The 13,794-nt window shown below is 48.1% G+C and overlaps 1 protein-coding gene across 2 annotated transcripts in view; it reads left to right on the forward strand.

Annotated features, from left to right (window-relative positions):
- Positions 1–10,079, forward strand: part of CNPY3 (canopy FGF signaling regulator 3) — a 135,275-nt gene extending 125,196 nt beyond the window's left edge. Inside the window, exon 7 of one of the 2 annotated variants that reach the window (XM_063958509.1) lies at positions 3,368–10,078. In XM_063958509.1, the coding sequence (XP_063814579.1) occupies positions 3,368–3,573 (206 nt within the window). In that variant the 3' untranslated portion in view covers positions 3,574–10,078. Of the gene's footprint in view, positions 1–3,367 lie in introns of both variants that reach the window. The other variant, XM_063958510.1, reaches the window with a different exon arrangement.
- The last annotated feature ends 3,715 nt before the right edge of the window (positions 10,080–13,794 follow it).

Here is a 13,794-nt window from a genome sequence, read left to right on the forward strand (position 1 = left end):
ACGTTCCCATATTTCCTCCACATCAGGCATACCTGAGGTTTGTCATTACCAATTTCAGACGTTGCCGTTTGGTCTGTCCACGGCTCCGAGGATTTTCACCAAGGTTATGGTGGAGATGATGGTTCTCCTGCGCAAGCAAGGAGTCACAATTATCCTGTACTTGAACGATCTCCTGATAAAGGCGAGATCCAAGGAACAATTGCTGAAAAACGTTGCACTCTCTCTGACGATTCTGCAACAACATGGTTGGCTCCTAAACTTGCCAAAATCACAGTTGGTTCCGACGACACGGTTGTCGTTCCTGGGTATGATTCTGGATACAGAATTACAGAGTTTTTCTTCCAGTGGAAAAGGCTCTGGAAATACAGAACATGGTAAAACAGATTCTAAAACCGGCAAGAGTGTCGATTCTTCAATGCACTCGGTTGCTGGGGAAGATGGTGGCGGCCTACGAGGCCATTCAGTATGGCAGGTTCCATGCCAGGGTGTTTCAGTGGGACCTGCTGGACAATTGGTCCGGGTCTCACCTGGACATGCACCGGAAAATAATCCTATCTTCCAGGACCACAATCTCTCTCCTGTGGTGGCTGCACAGTGCTCACCTCCTAGAGGGATGCAGGTTCGGGATTCAGGATTGGATCCTGGTGACCACAGATGCAAGTCTCCGAGGTTGGGGAGCAGTCACTCAGGGGAGAAATTTTCAGGGAAAATGGTCAAGCCAGGAAGCTTGTCTGCACATAAACATTCTGGAATTAAGGGCCATTTACAACGGCATTCTGCAAGCGGATCATCTTCTTCGCGGTCTGCCCGTCTTGATTCAGTCAGACAACATAACAGCAGTGGCGTACATAAACCGCCAGTGCGGAACAAGGAGCAGAGCGGCAATGGCTGAGGCCATGAGAATTCTTCGCTGGGCGGAGGAACATGCAAGCGCTCTGTCGGCGGTCCATCCAGGAGAGTGGGGTCTTCATAAAGAGGTCTTTGCAGAAGTGACAAGTCGTTGGGGAATTCCTCAAATAGACATGTTGGCGTCCCGCCTCAACAAGAAACTTCAGAGATATTGTTCCAGGTCAAGGGACCCTCAAGCGATGGCAGTGGATGCCCTAGTGACACCGTGGGTGTTTCCGTCGGTCTATGTGTTCCCTCCACTTCCACTCATTCCAAAGGTGATAAGGATCATAACAAGAACAAGGGTTCAGGCGATACTCATTGTTCCAGACTGGCCAAGGAGGGCCTGGTATCCAGATCTTCAGGAGTTGCTCATAGAAGATCCCTGGCCTCTTCCTCTAAGAGAGAACCTGTTACAACAGGGTCCGTGCATGTATCAAGACTTACTGCGGCTGCGTTTGATGGCATGGCGGTTGAGCGCCAAATCCTAGCCCGGAAGGGTATTCCCAGTGATGTCATTCCCACACTTCTTCAGGCTAGAAAAGAAGTAACGGCAAAGGATTACCACCGTATTTGGAGAAAGTATGTGTCTTGGTGTGAATCCAAGAAGACTCCCACAGAGGATTTTCAGCTGGGGCGTTTGCTCCATTTTTACAAGCTGATGTGGATGCGGGCCTAAAGTTGGGCTCAATTAAAGTACAAATTTCGGCCTTATCGATTTTCTTTCAGAAAGAGTTGGCCTCCCTTCCAGAAGTTTAGACCTTCGTGAAAGGCGTACTACACATCCAACCTCCCTTTGTGCCCCCAGTGGCGCCATGGGATCTGAATGTGGTGTTGCAGTTCCTGCAATCTCATTGGTTTGAACCTTTTGCGTAAGGTTGAGTTAAAGTTCCTTACTTGGAAAGTAGTCATGTTGTTGGCCTTGGTTTCCGCAAGGCGGGTCTCTGAATTGGCGCCTTTGTCTCACAAAAGTCCCTATTTTATCTTCCATGCTGATAGAGCAGAGTTGAGAACTCGTCAGCAATTTTTGCCAAAGGTGGTTTCCTCGTTTCACGTAAAACAACCTATTGTGGTGCCTGTGGCTACTGACGCGTTGGCGGAATCAAAGTCTCTCGATGTGGTCAGAGCTTTGAAAATCTATGTCGCTAGAACGGCTCGAATTAGGAAAACAGAGGCTCTGTTTGTCCTGTGGGCTCCCAACAAGATTGGGGCTTCTGCTTCCAAGCAGACTATTGCGCGCTGGATTTGTAATACGATTCAGCAAGCTCACTCTACAGCAGGATTGCCGTTACCAAAATCTGTGAAGGCCCATTCTACCAGAGAGGTGGGCTCATCCTGGGCGGCTGCCCGAGGGGTCTCGGCATTACAGCTTTGCCGAGCGTCTACTTGGTCAGGATCAAACACCTTTGCGAAGTTTTACAAGTTAGATACCCTGGCGGAGGAGGACCTCTTGTTTGATCAGTCGGTGCTGCAGAGTCATCCGCACTCTCCCGCCCGTTCTAGAGCTTTGGTATAAACCGCATAGTTCTTGAAGCATCCCCAACATTCCCTAGGACGTATGAGAAAATAGGATTTTAATACCTACCGGTAAATCCTTGTCTCTTAGTTCGTAGAGGATGCTGGGCGCCCGTCCCAGTGCGGACTGTATCTGCAGTTTGGTTGTAGTTACGCTCATGTTGAGTTGAGTTCAGTCAGTCTGTGACTGATGTTGGTCATGCCGTTGCATGCTTTGTTGTTGAATGCCATGTTGTACGGCGTGTTTGAGGTGTGAGCTGGTATGTATCTCACCTTAGTTAAAAGCGTTAAGTAAATCCTTTTCGTCTAAATGTCCGTCTCCCTGGGCACAGTTCCTATAACTGGAGTCTGAGGAGGGGCATAGAGGGAGGAGCCAGTTCACACCCATTTAAAGTCTAAAAGTGCCCATGTCTCCTGCGGAACCCGTCTATACCCCATGGTTCTTGAAGCATCCCCAGCATCCTCTACGGACTAAGAGAAAAGGATTTACCGGTAGGTATTAAAATCCTATTATTGGATGGTTCTCATCTTACACTATCCTTGTCTTCAGTGCACCCCCGCAAACAGTCGGCAGCTCAAATTCAGGCTGTCTGCCTTCCCTGGGCATTGGGTCATTGACTGCTATTGTTATTTCCTACTCACTTAATGGTCTGCAGAATCCCATTGTTTGATTTTGTTTTTCCTGTATGGCACTATGTACACTTTGTGGTTCGATATAAATTAAATTGTAAAATATTATTAAAACCAGAATGTACCTAATAGTACATCTTCATTGACGGGAACTGCAGAGTAGGGGAGCGATTAATTGCGTATAAATGCAAGAGAGGTACATTTACTTTGGTGGCATATCTGGGCGCAAACGGGACTAAGAGATGGAGACCATAGAGCAAGAGTTCTGTTGTGATTTAGCAGCTTTGAATCTTCTTTCTTTATACTGATTGGCTGTGATGTTACCTGTATGCAGGCTGCCTGGCAGAGAATTGGAGTGGTAAGAAAGGGGACAATGCACCGTCAACTGGGAAGAAGAAAACATCCAAGAAAGGAGAAAAAAAGAAAACCAAGAAGGTAGCAAAAGACGCAAATTATAAGAGCTCTGACAGACCGGTCCCGGGAAAGCTGGAAGTGCCTGAGACAGAGATCCCCCGAAATAGACTTAGTGATGAGCTCTGACATTGACTTACCTCATACACAGTTGGACTTGTTGAGTGTCTGTTTTCACTCCAGATATGTTACTTCTGGGTCCTATTCCCTATGTGCTCTCTTTAAATTATAACATGACGCTCAGTCATTACTCTACAATTCCAGAGATTTTCAGGGTAGGATAAGGGAAAAACATTATATTGGCAATGAGCCCTTCTTGTCCTGGGATATGACTACGGAACCAAGAATACTCTATCTATTTGTTGGCCTGAACTTTTGATCTATTTTTATATTTTATTTCTGATGTCCCGTGTGAGTCATAAGGACCAAGCTTATCATTGTACAGCCAATGGTGTGTCTTTTTTATTCACTTTGTGGCTGCCAGCAGGGTCAATCGTTACCATCTGCCTGATTCCTGCCAGTATTACTAATTTCACTATCTCCTATGTAATGTTTTTCTGTGACAAATAGGTCAAACTGGCTTTAAATACTTCTCTGATCTGCCATCGCTCCTCCTGCCCCAAACCACTTGCATTGCTCATGTTCCACCTACTTCCCAGATCCAGTTTCTGCAGGTCTCTGTTCTGGACACAATAAAAGGCACAACATAAGATGAGCGCTATTCTGTTTGTGTATTCTTTGTCAACCAAAATGATACTCATGAAAATAAACAGTTAAAAACTTTAGTCAAAATACAGGTAGTATACTTTCTGGGAATTTGTGTAACGTCAGTCTTTATCTATTACCAAAGGAATATGGGACTCGGAGAGCAGTGTCATTAGCGCCTTCCCCTACCTTTCCCTTTTGACGTCCCTCTAGTATCTGCAGCGTGTAGCTGTTGTAGAGTGTTTCTCCCTGCTGTTAGTCCCATCTTCTCAGTCCTAGGCAGCTTTTGGACTGGGAGATGCTGGCGGCTGTGAGTGCTGATTGCTGTGTGCAGGCTTCCTCCTACTTCACTCTGCGTCCGTTTCTCAGTCCCAGGCTGGATGCGCTAGTTATTGTGTGCCGGCTTGCTGCAACTGCTCGGATCAAAGAGGCTGTTGTTACCTGACTTGTGGAATGTTACCAGTGCCAGCTTCTGTGTACTAGGCAGCACTGTGCCTGGAAGATGTTGGCGGCTGTGCATATTATGGGGACGTCACTCCTTATGCGTGTGGTTCTCACAATACGTTTCATACCGTACCATATTGTACTTTATCAATGTTCTTTTAATTATGACTTCTTAGTCCATTTATTTCCTTACTTATTGTAGTCCGTATCATTTTGGTTGTATTTTTACTAAAGTTTTTAACAAATTATTGCGGTCAGTATCATTTTGGGTTGACAGAGTACACAAACACAATAGCGCTCATCTTAATTCTTACCTTTTAATCTGACTAAGTTGTTTGACTTGGAGCGGCTTAAAACAACTGCGCAGGTTTTATACGTACACATGCAGTATATGTGTGTGTGTGTGTGTGTATGTATGTATATATATATATATATATATATATATATATATATCTATCCACAGAGAGAGCAGCATATCACACTTACTGGAGCAAAATATGCAGACGCCAGCTCAAAAATAATTTTGTACAGATATCCAAAACCACAAAAACCACAAGGGGGCTCAGACTCAGATTAGACCAGCACACCACTTGCTGATGAAAAAATGCTTAACTATTAATATAATGCTGCTTCATATCTGTGCTTCATGCTTGCATTTTAAACTTGCACCTATCAGGCTATCTAGCTATCTATCTAATCTATCTTTCTGCTGCGGGGTACACTGGGCTCCACAGGGAATGACATTGGGGTGTACAGTAGGATCTTGATCCGAGGCACCAACAGGCTCAAAGCTTTGACCTTCTTCCCAAGATGCATAGCGCCGCCTCCTCTATAACCCCGCTTCCGTGCACAGGAGCTCAGTTTTGCAGTTGGTGCCATGCAGTAAGCAGGCACGTAACAGGGGGCTGCCCTGAGAGAAGCTTTTAAAGAATATTGAAGACTTCAAGGGCTGCAGCAGTGACACTGACTGTGTTAGATGTCAGTCAGATATCTCCTGCTGCAGCTCCATCACCTACCCCAGCGGCGCTGTACACTCCCGCACCCTGGTTGCTGGGTACCTACAGCGGAGGCTACGGTTTTCTTCAAAGTTAGTCACACACATGACCGCTGTTCTCCCGGATCGCATGGCCGCACTCAGGGAGGAGGTAAGAGGTCCCCTCGACGGGACCCGCTGTAAATCGCGATCCCGCGCGGCCGGTGGGAGGCGGGCTGCGCGCGCTGGCGTGGACCCTGTGGTAGTACAGGGACACCACTAGACCACCAGGGCATGGGCACAGGTCGGTTTTCTCTCATAAAACCGTTTTATTAAGCCCCCAGTACCCAGTGGTGAAGTCCAGCAGGGGGATAAGGCTTCGACCTGTAGCCCCTCCCCCAGCCCTAGGGCGCCATTTAGAATAAATGCTCCCCCCGCCCTGGAGCTGCATATCTCTTTCCCTCACTCCCGGTCAGCTTTTGGGCGCCATTATAGCAAGCAGAGCTGATCCTGGGACTGTTTGGGCAAATCCTCCTCTGTAAAGCCGCCTGCCTGTCAGTGCTGTGCATTTTACAGGACACTTAAGTATTCTACATGTCTGCTGACAGTGTTAGTTTAAAAAAAGTGCATTTAGTCAGGGTTATTTAGTACAAGTACCCTGTGATATACATCCAGTCTTTACTGTGCATTGTTATATCTATTAAGTGTGTAGCTATACATAGTACTCCTCTGTATTGCTAGTCCAGTGCAGTTTTATTGCATGTCATAATTTCTGCATTGCACAAACTGTGACTCTGTGTGTGTATATAGCTGCTGTGTGACCTCCATTTTGTGTATCTCACTCAGATTGCTATCCCTATATTCTATAACCTGAGGGTGTGTCAGGTTTATCATAATATAGGCAGTTCACAGGATATACTCAGTGTGTATTTTTCTCTGTGAAACCATATGCCTCTTGAATTCCCTGTTTGTGCTGATACACTACACAGGTTGTTCTTGTCAGGTATTGTGCTGCTGATATTGTACTGGGTTGCCTTGCATTGAGCTTTTGATTATGTCAGCTACAAAGGGCAACGGAGCTGGGGCTGATCCTACATTGCGTGGTGTTGACGCTGCAGACACATTTGAGGATAACATAGCAGCTGAGGGTTCAGGTTCTGGTTGTTCCTTACCCCCCAGTGGGACTGTAGCAATGGGGGTGCAAAATTACCCACCTTGGGCTACCTTCTCCACGCTATTGAATACGCTGGTAACTAGACTTACGCCCCCTATGGGACCTCCTGTGCCAGTACAACCGCTTATGGTCCCCGCGGTTAACCCGCCGTGGGCAGATCAACTGTCCAATCAGTTACAGCAATTGTACCAATCACTGACTGCTCAAAAGTCTAACCCTCGCCCGCCTAAGACCAAGGGGTCCTCTAAGCGGACAATTACTTCCTCACAATCCACCCACGTCCCAGACACCTCGTCTGATGAGGATGGTGTTTATACGGAACCCCACAGATTCTGATCCTGATATTTCTGATGGGGAAGTTGTTTCGCAGGTGGATGTTCCTGACTTGTTAGAGGCTATCAGGCTCACTCTTCAGGTTGATGATGAACCGGAGCCTGACGCTGCCCCTAAGAAACCGGACAGGTTTAAACGTCAGAAGGTGGTTAAACAAGTTTTACCTCACTCTGAACATTTAGTTGACATATGTCAGGAGTCTTGGGAAATTCCAGGAAAGAAGTTCACGCCTCACAAGTAGATGCTGGCTCGCTACCCCCTCGCCGCGAAGCTTAGTAAAAATTGGGAAATACCCCCGCCAGTGGATTCGCAAGTGGCGTGGCTGGTAGTATCCTCAGCTCTGCCTGTAACTACTGTCACGTCCTTGAGAGAGCCGACGGCAAAGCGTGCGGAGGGTTGTTTAAAGGCAAGCCACACCCTAAACGGTGCAGTGCATAGGCCTACTATTGCAGCGACATGGGCTGCAGAAGCTGTGGAAGGGTGGGCTCAGGAACTGGAGGTGGAGTTGCCTTCCAATGCATCCAATCATGCTAGACCATGCCCGTCGTATATTGTTACCCCGTCTCATTACATTAAAGAGGCGGCTTCTGATGCCAGTATTCTGACGGCCAAGGCTTCTACTACGTCCATTTTGGCTCACCGAATTCTCTGGGTACGGTCCTGGTCTGTGGACATGGACTCTAAGAAAACCCTGGAGGTACTCCCCTTCAAAGGAGACATTCTTTTTGGAGAAGACCTCAACAAGATAGTGGCTGACTTAGCATCTGCTAAAACAGCATGTCTTCCTAGTACTGCTCCTTCGGTGTTGAAGGCTAAGAATACTTCCTTTCGCTCCTTTCGTCCTTCAGGGAAAGCAAAAGGTCAGGCGTACCCAAAACAGGTTCGCTCTTCCAAACCCAAGAAGCCCAAACCCAAACGGGCCTGGGCTGCCCGTCAGCCTGCTTCCAAAACTGACAAGCCTGCTGCATGACGAGGCGGGCCTCCCTCTGGGGGATCCCAGAGTAGGGGGCTGACTTCTAGGGTTTACCCAGGAATGGTTGAAGACCACTTCGGATGCCTGGGTACGGGAAGTCGTCACTTGAGGTTACGCCGTATCCTTAAAGAATCGTCCACCTCATCGATTTTGCCTGACAGACGTCCCTTCGGATCAGGTGAAGGCAAAGACTCTTTATTCGGTGGTGCAGTCCCTCCTGGACACAGGAGTGGTAGTACAGGTGCCTCCGGCAAGGGGTACTATTCACCGCTGTTCCTAGTCCCGAAACCGAATGGGTCTTCCCGGCCCATTCTCAACCTCAAGTCCTTGAACAAATTTGTGAAGGTCTCCAAGTTTCGTATTGAAACTCTTCGCTGTATTGTTCTGGCCTTGGAGCCTGGGGGCTATATGATCTCACTGGACATTCAGGATGCTTACCTGCATATTCCCATTGCAGTGTCACATCAGCAGTACCTGAGGTTTGCGGTTGGAAACCTCCATTACCAATTTCGGGTGTTACCTTTTGGTTTGACAACGGCTCCGCGAGTCTTCACCAAGGCTGTACTCCGCCGTCAAGGGGTCAGGATCCTACTGTACTTGGACGACTTGTTGATCCTGGCAAATTCCCCAGAGATTCTCCTACGCCATCTGGATCTGACTCTGCAGTTTCTGTAAGCCCACGGGCGGCTCATCAACTGGAAGAAATCCTCCCTGGTCCCTGCTCAGAGCATGGTGCACCTGGGGGCGTTGTTGGACACTCACAACCAGCGGTTGTTCTTGTCTCAGGAGAAAGTCCTGAAGCTTCAGGACAGGATTCGATGCTTCCGATCTCGTCCAAAAGTGTTGATACATTCGGCAATGCAGGTACTAGGTCTCATGGTGTCGGCTTTCGTCATGGTGGAGTACGCTCAATTCCATTTCCACCCTCTCCAAAGGCTGATTCTTGCCAAGTGGGACGGCCTGCCTCACCGGATCAGGTCTCAAATGATCTCATTGTCTCCAGAGGTCCGTCTGTCACTGAGCTGGTGGCTTGAGGACCAACAATTGAGCAGGGGTTGTCCCTTCTGGATCTCCAACTGGGTCCTTCTGACAATGGGCGTCAGTCTGAGGGGTTGGGGCGCGGGGTTGGAGCAACACTTCCTTCAGGGTTGGTGGACCAGGGAGGAGTCTCTCCTCCCGATAAACATTCTGGAATTGCGGGCGGTGTTCAACTCATTGAATTTGGCCCAGCATTTAATACAGAACAGACCTGTTCAAGTACAGTCAGACAACGCCACCATGGTGGCGTACATCAATCATCAAGGTGGCACTCAAAGTTGCATGGCAATGAGGGAATAATCACGGATTCTTCATTGGGCGGAACACCATCTGCCATCCATATCGGCAGTGTTTATTCCGGTGGTCCTAAACTGGGAAGCGGACTTTCTCAGTTGCCAGGATGTACACGCCGGAGAGTGGAGCTTCCATCCAGAAGTGTTTCAACTCCTCGTGGACAAGTGGGGCCTTCCAGATGTGGACCTGATGGCATCTCTACACAATCGCAAGGTTCCGGTCTTCGGAGCAAGGACAAGGGATCCTCAAGCAGCGTTCGTGAATGCACTGGCAATTCCATGGAACTTTCAGCTGCCATATGTGTTCCCTCTGTTGTCACTCCTGCACAGAGTAATAAGGAAGTTCAAGCAAGAAGAAGGAATCCTACTTCTGATCGCTCCAGCATGGCCGAGACAGCATTGGTTCTCAAACCTTCATGGTCTCTTGATAGAGCGTCCCCTTCTACTTCCGCAGCGCCCTGATCTCCTTGTTCAGGGCCCCTGTGTATATCAGGATTTAGCCCGATTGGCTTTGACGGCATGGCTCTTGAAACTTCCGTCTTAAGGGCCAAAGGATTTTCTGAGGCGGTCATTCAAACGATGTTGAAGGCCCGGAAACCGGCTTCTGCTCGGATTTATCTTAGGGCAGGCCTGGCCAACCTGTGGCTCTCCAGATGTTGTGAAACTACACATCCCAGCATGCCTTGCCACAGTTTTAGCATTCCCTAATAGCAAAACTGTGGCAAAGCATGATGGGACTTGTAGTTTTACAACAGCTGGAGAGCCACAGGTCGGCCAGGCCTGTCATAGGGTCTGGAATTCTTACTTTGCTTGGTGCGCATCTAACAATCATGATGCTTACAAGTTTAGTACGGACAAACTTTTGGCCTTTCTACAACAAGGCCTGGACTTGGGTCTTCGTCTGGCCTCCATCAAGGTTCATATTTCTGCCTTGTTGGTTTGGTTTCAGAGAAAAATTGCGACCTTACCTGATGTGCATACATTCACTCAGGGTGTGTTGCGGATTCAACCTCCTTATGTCCCGCCGGTGGCTCCTTGGGACTGGAGGCGTTGCAAGGGTCTCCGTTTGAGCCTCTTGAATCTGCAGACCTTAAGTGGCTTTCTCTTTAAGGTATTGTTTCTGCTGGCTATTTCCTATGCTAGACGGGTGTCGGATTTGGGTGCCTTGTCTTGTAGGTCACAATATCTGATTTTTCATCGTGATCGGGCAGTTCTTAGAACACGTCCCGGGTATTTACCTAAGGTGGTGTCTTCTTTCCACCTTAATCAGTAGATTGTGGTTCCAGCCTTTGCCTCTCTTGATTTGTGTTCCAAAGAACGGTCTTTGGATGTGGTACGGGCTCTCCGTACGTGAAGAAAACTACCTCCATTAGGAGGTCGGATTCTCTCTTTGTTCTGTTTGGTTTTCACAAACGTGGCTGGCCTGCTCACAAGCAGACCCTGGCCAGATGGATTAGAATGGTGATTGCACATGCTTATGTACAGGCTGGCCTTCCAGCTCCTGCTACATAAAGGCCCATTCTATTCGGTCGGTTGGACCTTCTTAGACGGTCCGCCGTGGTGCAACCCTTGAGCAATTGTGCGGCTATGTGTTCCTCAGTGAACACGTTCATAAGGTTCTATGCCTTCGATGCTTCCGCTTCCCAGGATGCTTCCTTTGGACGCTGGGTTCTTGTACCCGCTACAGTGCGTCCCCTCCCATAAGGAACTGCTTTAGGACATCCCCAATGTCATTCTCTGTGGAGCCCAGTATACCCCGCAGCATAAAACGAGATTTATGGTAAGAACTTACCGTTGTTAAATCTCTTTCTGCGAGGTACACTGGTCTCCACAGGGCACCCACTCTGACGCACTTAGCTTCCTTGGGTTGGTATGTCATTAGCCGCTGACACTTTCTCCTGTCGTGAGAATGTGGTGTATGTGGCTACTAACAGTTGTCGTCTCTTTTGCCTGCTACTGCATTGGACTGGTTAACAAAAACGGAGCTCCTGTGCAAGGGGCGGCGCTATGCATCTTGGGAAGAAGGTCAAAGCTTTGAGCCTGTTGGTGCCTCGGATCAAGATCCTACTCTACACCCCAATGTCATTCCCTGTGGAGCCCAGTGTACCTCGCAGAAAGAGATTTAACAACGGTAAGTTCTTACCATAAATCTTGTTAATTATTATATATAATTTTTTTTTCTCTGACAGGGTCCACAGGTTATCCACAGGATCACATTGGGATATGATGAAGCAACAGCGGATTTGCACCAATCGGTCAAAGCTTTCGGCCTCCCAGCATGCAAAGTCCATATATCCAATGTCCATATATCCCTGCCTCCTGGCTCTTTTTTTTTTTTGTTTTTTTGTTAGTATTACTATTTTTTTTGAGCGCTCTTGTCTAAAATGCGTCTTATATGTACCTTAGAAAGACTCGTTGCAACAACTCCCCGCCGGGTCACGACAACGCTTACCCACATGTACAGTACTGTTTCGGCGGGCGTCTGTGTAGGATGTACTAGAAAGTCCAGCAGACGTTACCAGGCTGTGGCCGGAGCACGGGGAGAAGGTAAGGCATCGGTTCCACTAAGAGGGGGAACACGGACACAGCCGCACTGTTTTGGGAGGACTTCCTAACAGTAGATGCTAGAGCTGCCACCTAGGGTGCACCACATAGGATAATAGGCTCCAGGGGTAGTATGACACTGTGATCCCTAGGGTTGATGTCAGCAGTGGGGAGTCAGACGCTCCCTTGGTCGTCCCTTCCCCCGGATCATGACCAAGTTCCTCCGATTTTCCCGCCATGAACCGAGCTCCCACTTCCGTCTGAGACGCTGTGTATTTAAAAGGACTCCGTCACAGCATAGGCGGCTGCGTGACTGGTGCATCAGTGTTTGCTTGAGCGTCTGTGTTCACTGTAGGGCCCCGGGGCGAGTGTGTACACTATTAGCGTCTGGATCCACTCAGCTTTTGCTAACGTATTGATCGATCCTGGAAGTGGGGTGAAGTCTCCCTGTATCCTACTCTACTGAGCTGGGCAATACAGTACTAAGGGCCTAATTCAGACCTGATCATAGATGTGCTGAATTTAGCACATCTGCGATCAGTCACACAGACATGCGGGGAGACACCCAGCACAGAGCTAGTCTGCCCCGCATGTCAGGCCTGACCCCCCTCCGCACAAGAACAAAAGCATCGCACAGCGGCGATGCTTTTGTACTTTAGGAGTATCTCCCTGCCAGCGCAGCTCCTGCGTGCTGGCAGGAACTACTCATCGATGTGAGGGTCACGCAGCTGCCACAGCCCGCTTCCCCAATGGTCCGGGCACGACTGCGTTGCCTGGACTGCGCCCCCTAAACAGTGGGTGCAACGCCGCCGGCCCACCCAGCGACCTCCTCTGCCTGATTGACAGGGTGAAAACGCACAGCACCGATCAAGTCTGAATTAGGCCTTAAGTCTCTATCTACCCTTGAGTACGAATAGTTGGATAAGTGCTTGATGCATATTGCTGCTGTTTTCTTTCGCTGTGCGACTAAATACAGTTAAAAATCCTATATAAGGTAATGCAGTAATATGTTCTCCTCCTACATACTTGAAATGTATTTGTAGTTGATTATGTGCTCATATTGCTTATTATACTAATGTATAACCTGTGACTGATTGCTGACTCTACTATAATTCTGTAAGTTTTTCCTCTGTATTCCGATCCTCAGTGCTGGTGCAAAGCAGGGTTGGGTCGGATTGTGTGTCACTTTAACAAATTTTAAAGTGATTACAGTCACAAATTATGTAGTAACACTGTACAGGTATGTTATTTATTTATCATGTCTAAGAGTGGCAAGGGTGAGGAAAATACAGCAGCAGCACCGACACTGATTTCATGTTTGTCTTGCAAAACTGGGTTAATCTCTCAGGATCTGGTTCAAAATGGATTATGTGCAAATTGTTATAGCATTCACTGAAGCCTTTTAAATAATCCAAGGCAGGCACAGGTTCACGTTGAACCCCCATGGGCTACTTTTGTACAGACATTATCCAGTTTAGCTGAGCGGATAATGCCAGCTCCGATACCAGGGATAGGTTACCCTGTTAACCCTTACATGCAGCCTTCCACCTGGGGTTTATTACATTCAGCAGGGGAAGCGGCAGCCTCTCAACAAAAACAGAACGAAAGGCCTAGGAGTAAGTAAATCACATAGATATGAAACAACATCTTCACAGTCTACACATGTTTCAGATGAGTACTCGTCGGAGAATGAGGATTCATCACACTCCGGGTCTGCATACGAAGATAAGGAGGAAGGACTCAGCTCGGTAGACATACCTGAGCTGATTAGTGCAATGAAAGCCATTCTTTGCTTAGAGAAGGCAGCAGAGCCTGTGTTTAAAATCCAAGGCACCTGTGTTTAAATGTCCTAAGACAGCTAGGACTCAGTTTC

This window comes from Pseudophryne corroboree, chromosome 3 (genome assembly GCF_028390025.1).
Source record: "Pseudophryne corroboree isolate aPseCor3 chromosome 3, aPseCor3.hap2, whole genome shotgun sequence".
In the NCBI taxonomy this organism is placed as follows: domain Eukaryota; kingdom Metazoa; phylum Chordata; class Amphibia; order Anura; family Myobatrachidae; genus Pseudophryne; species Pseudophryne corroboree.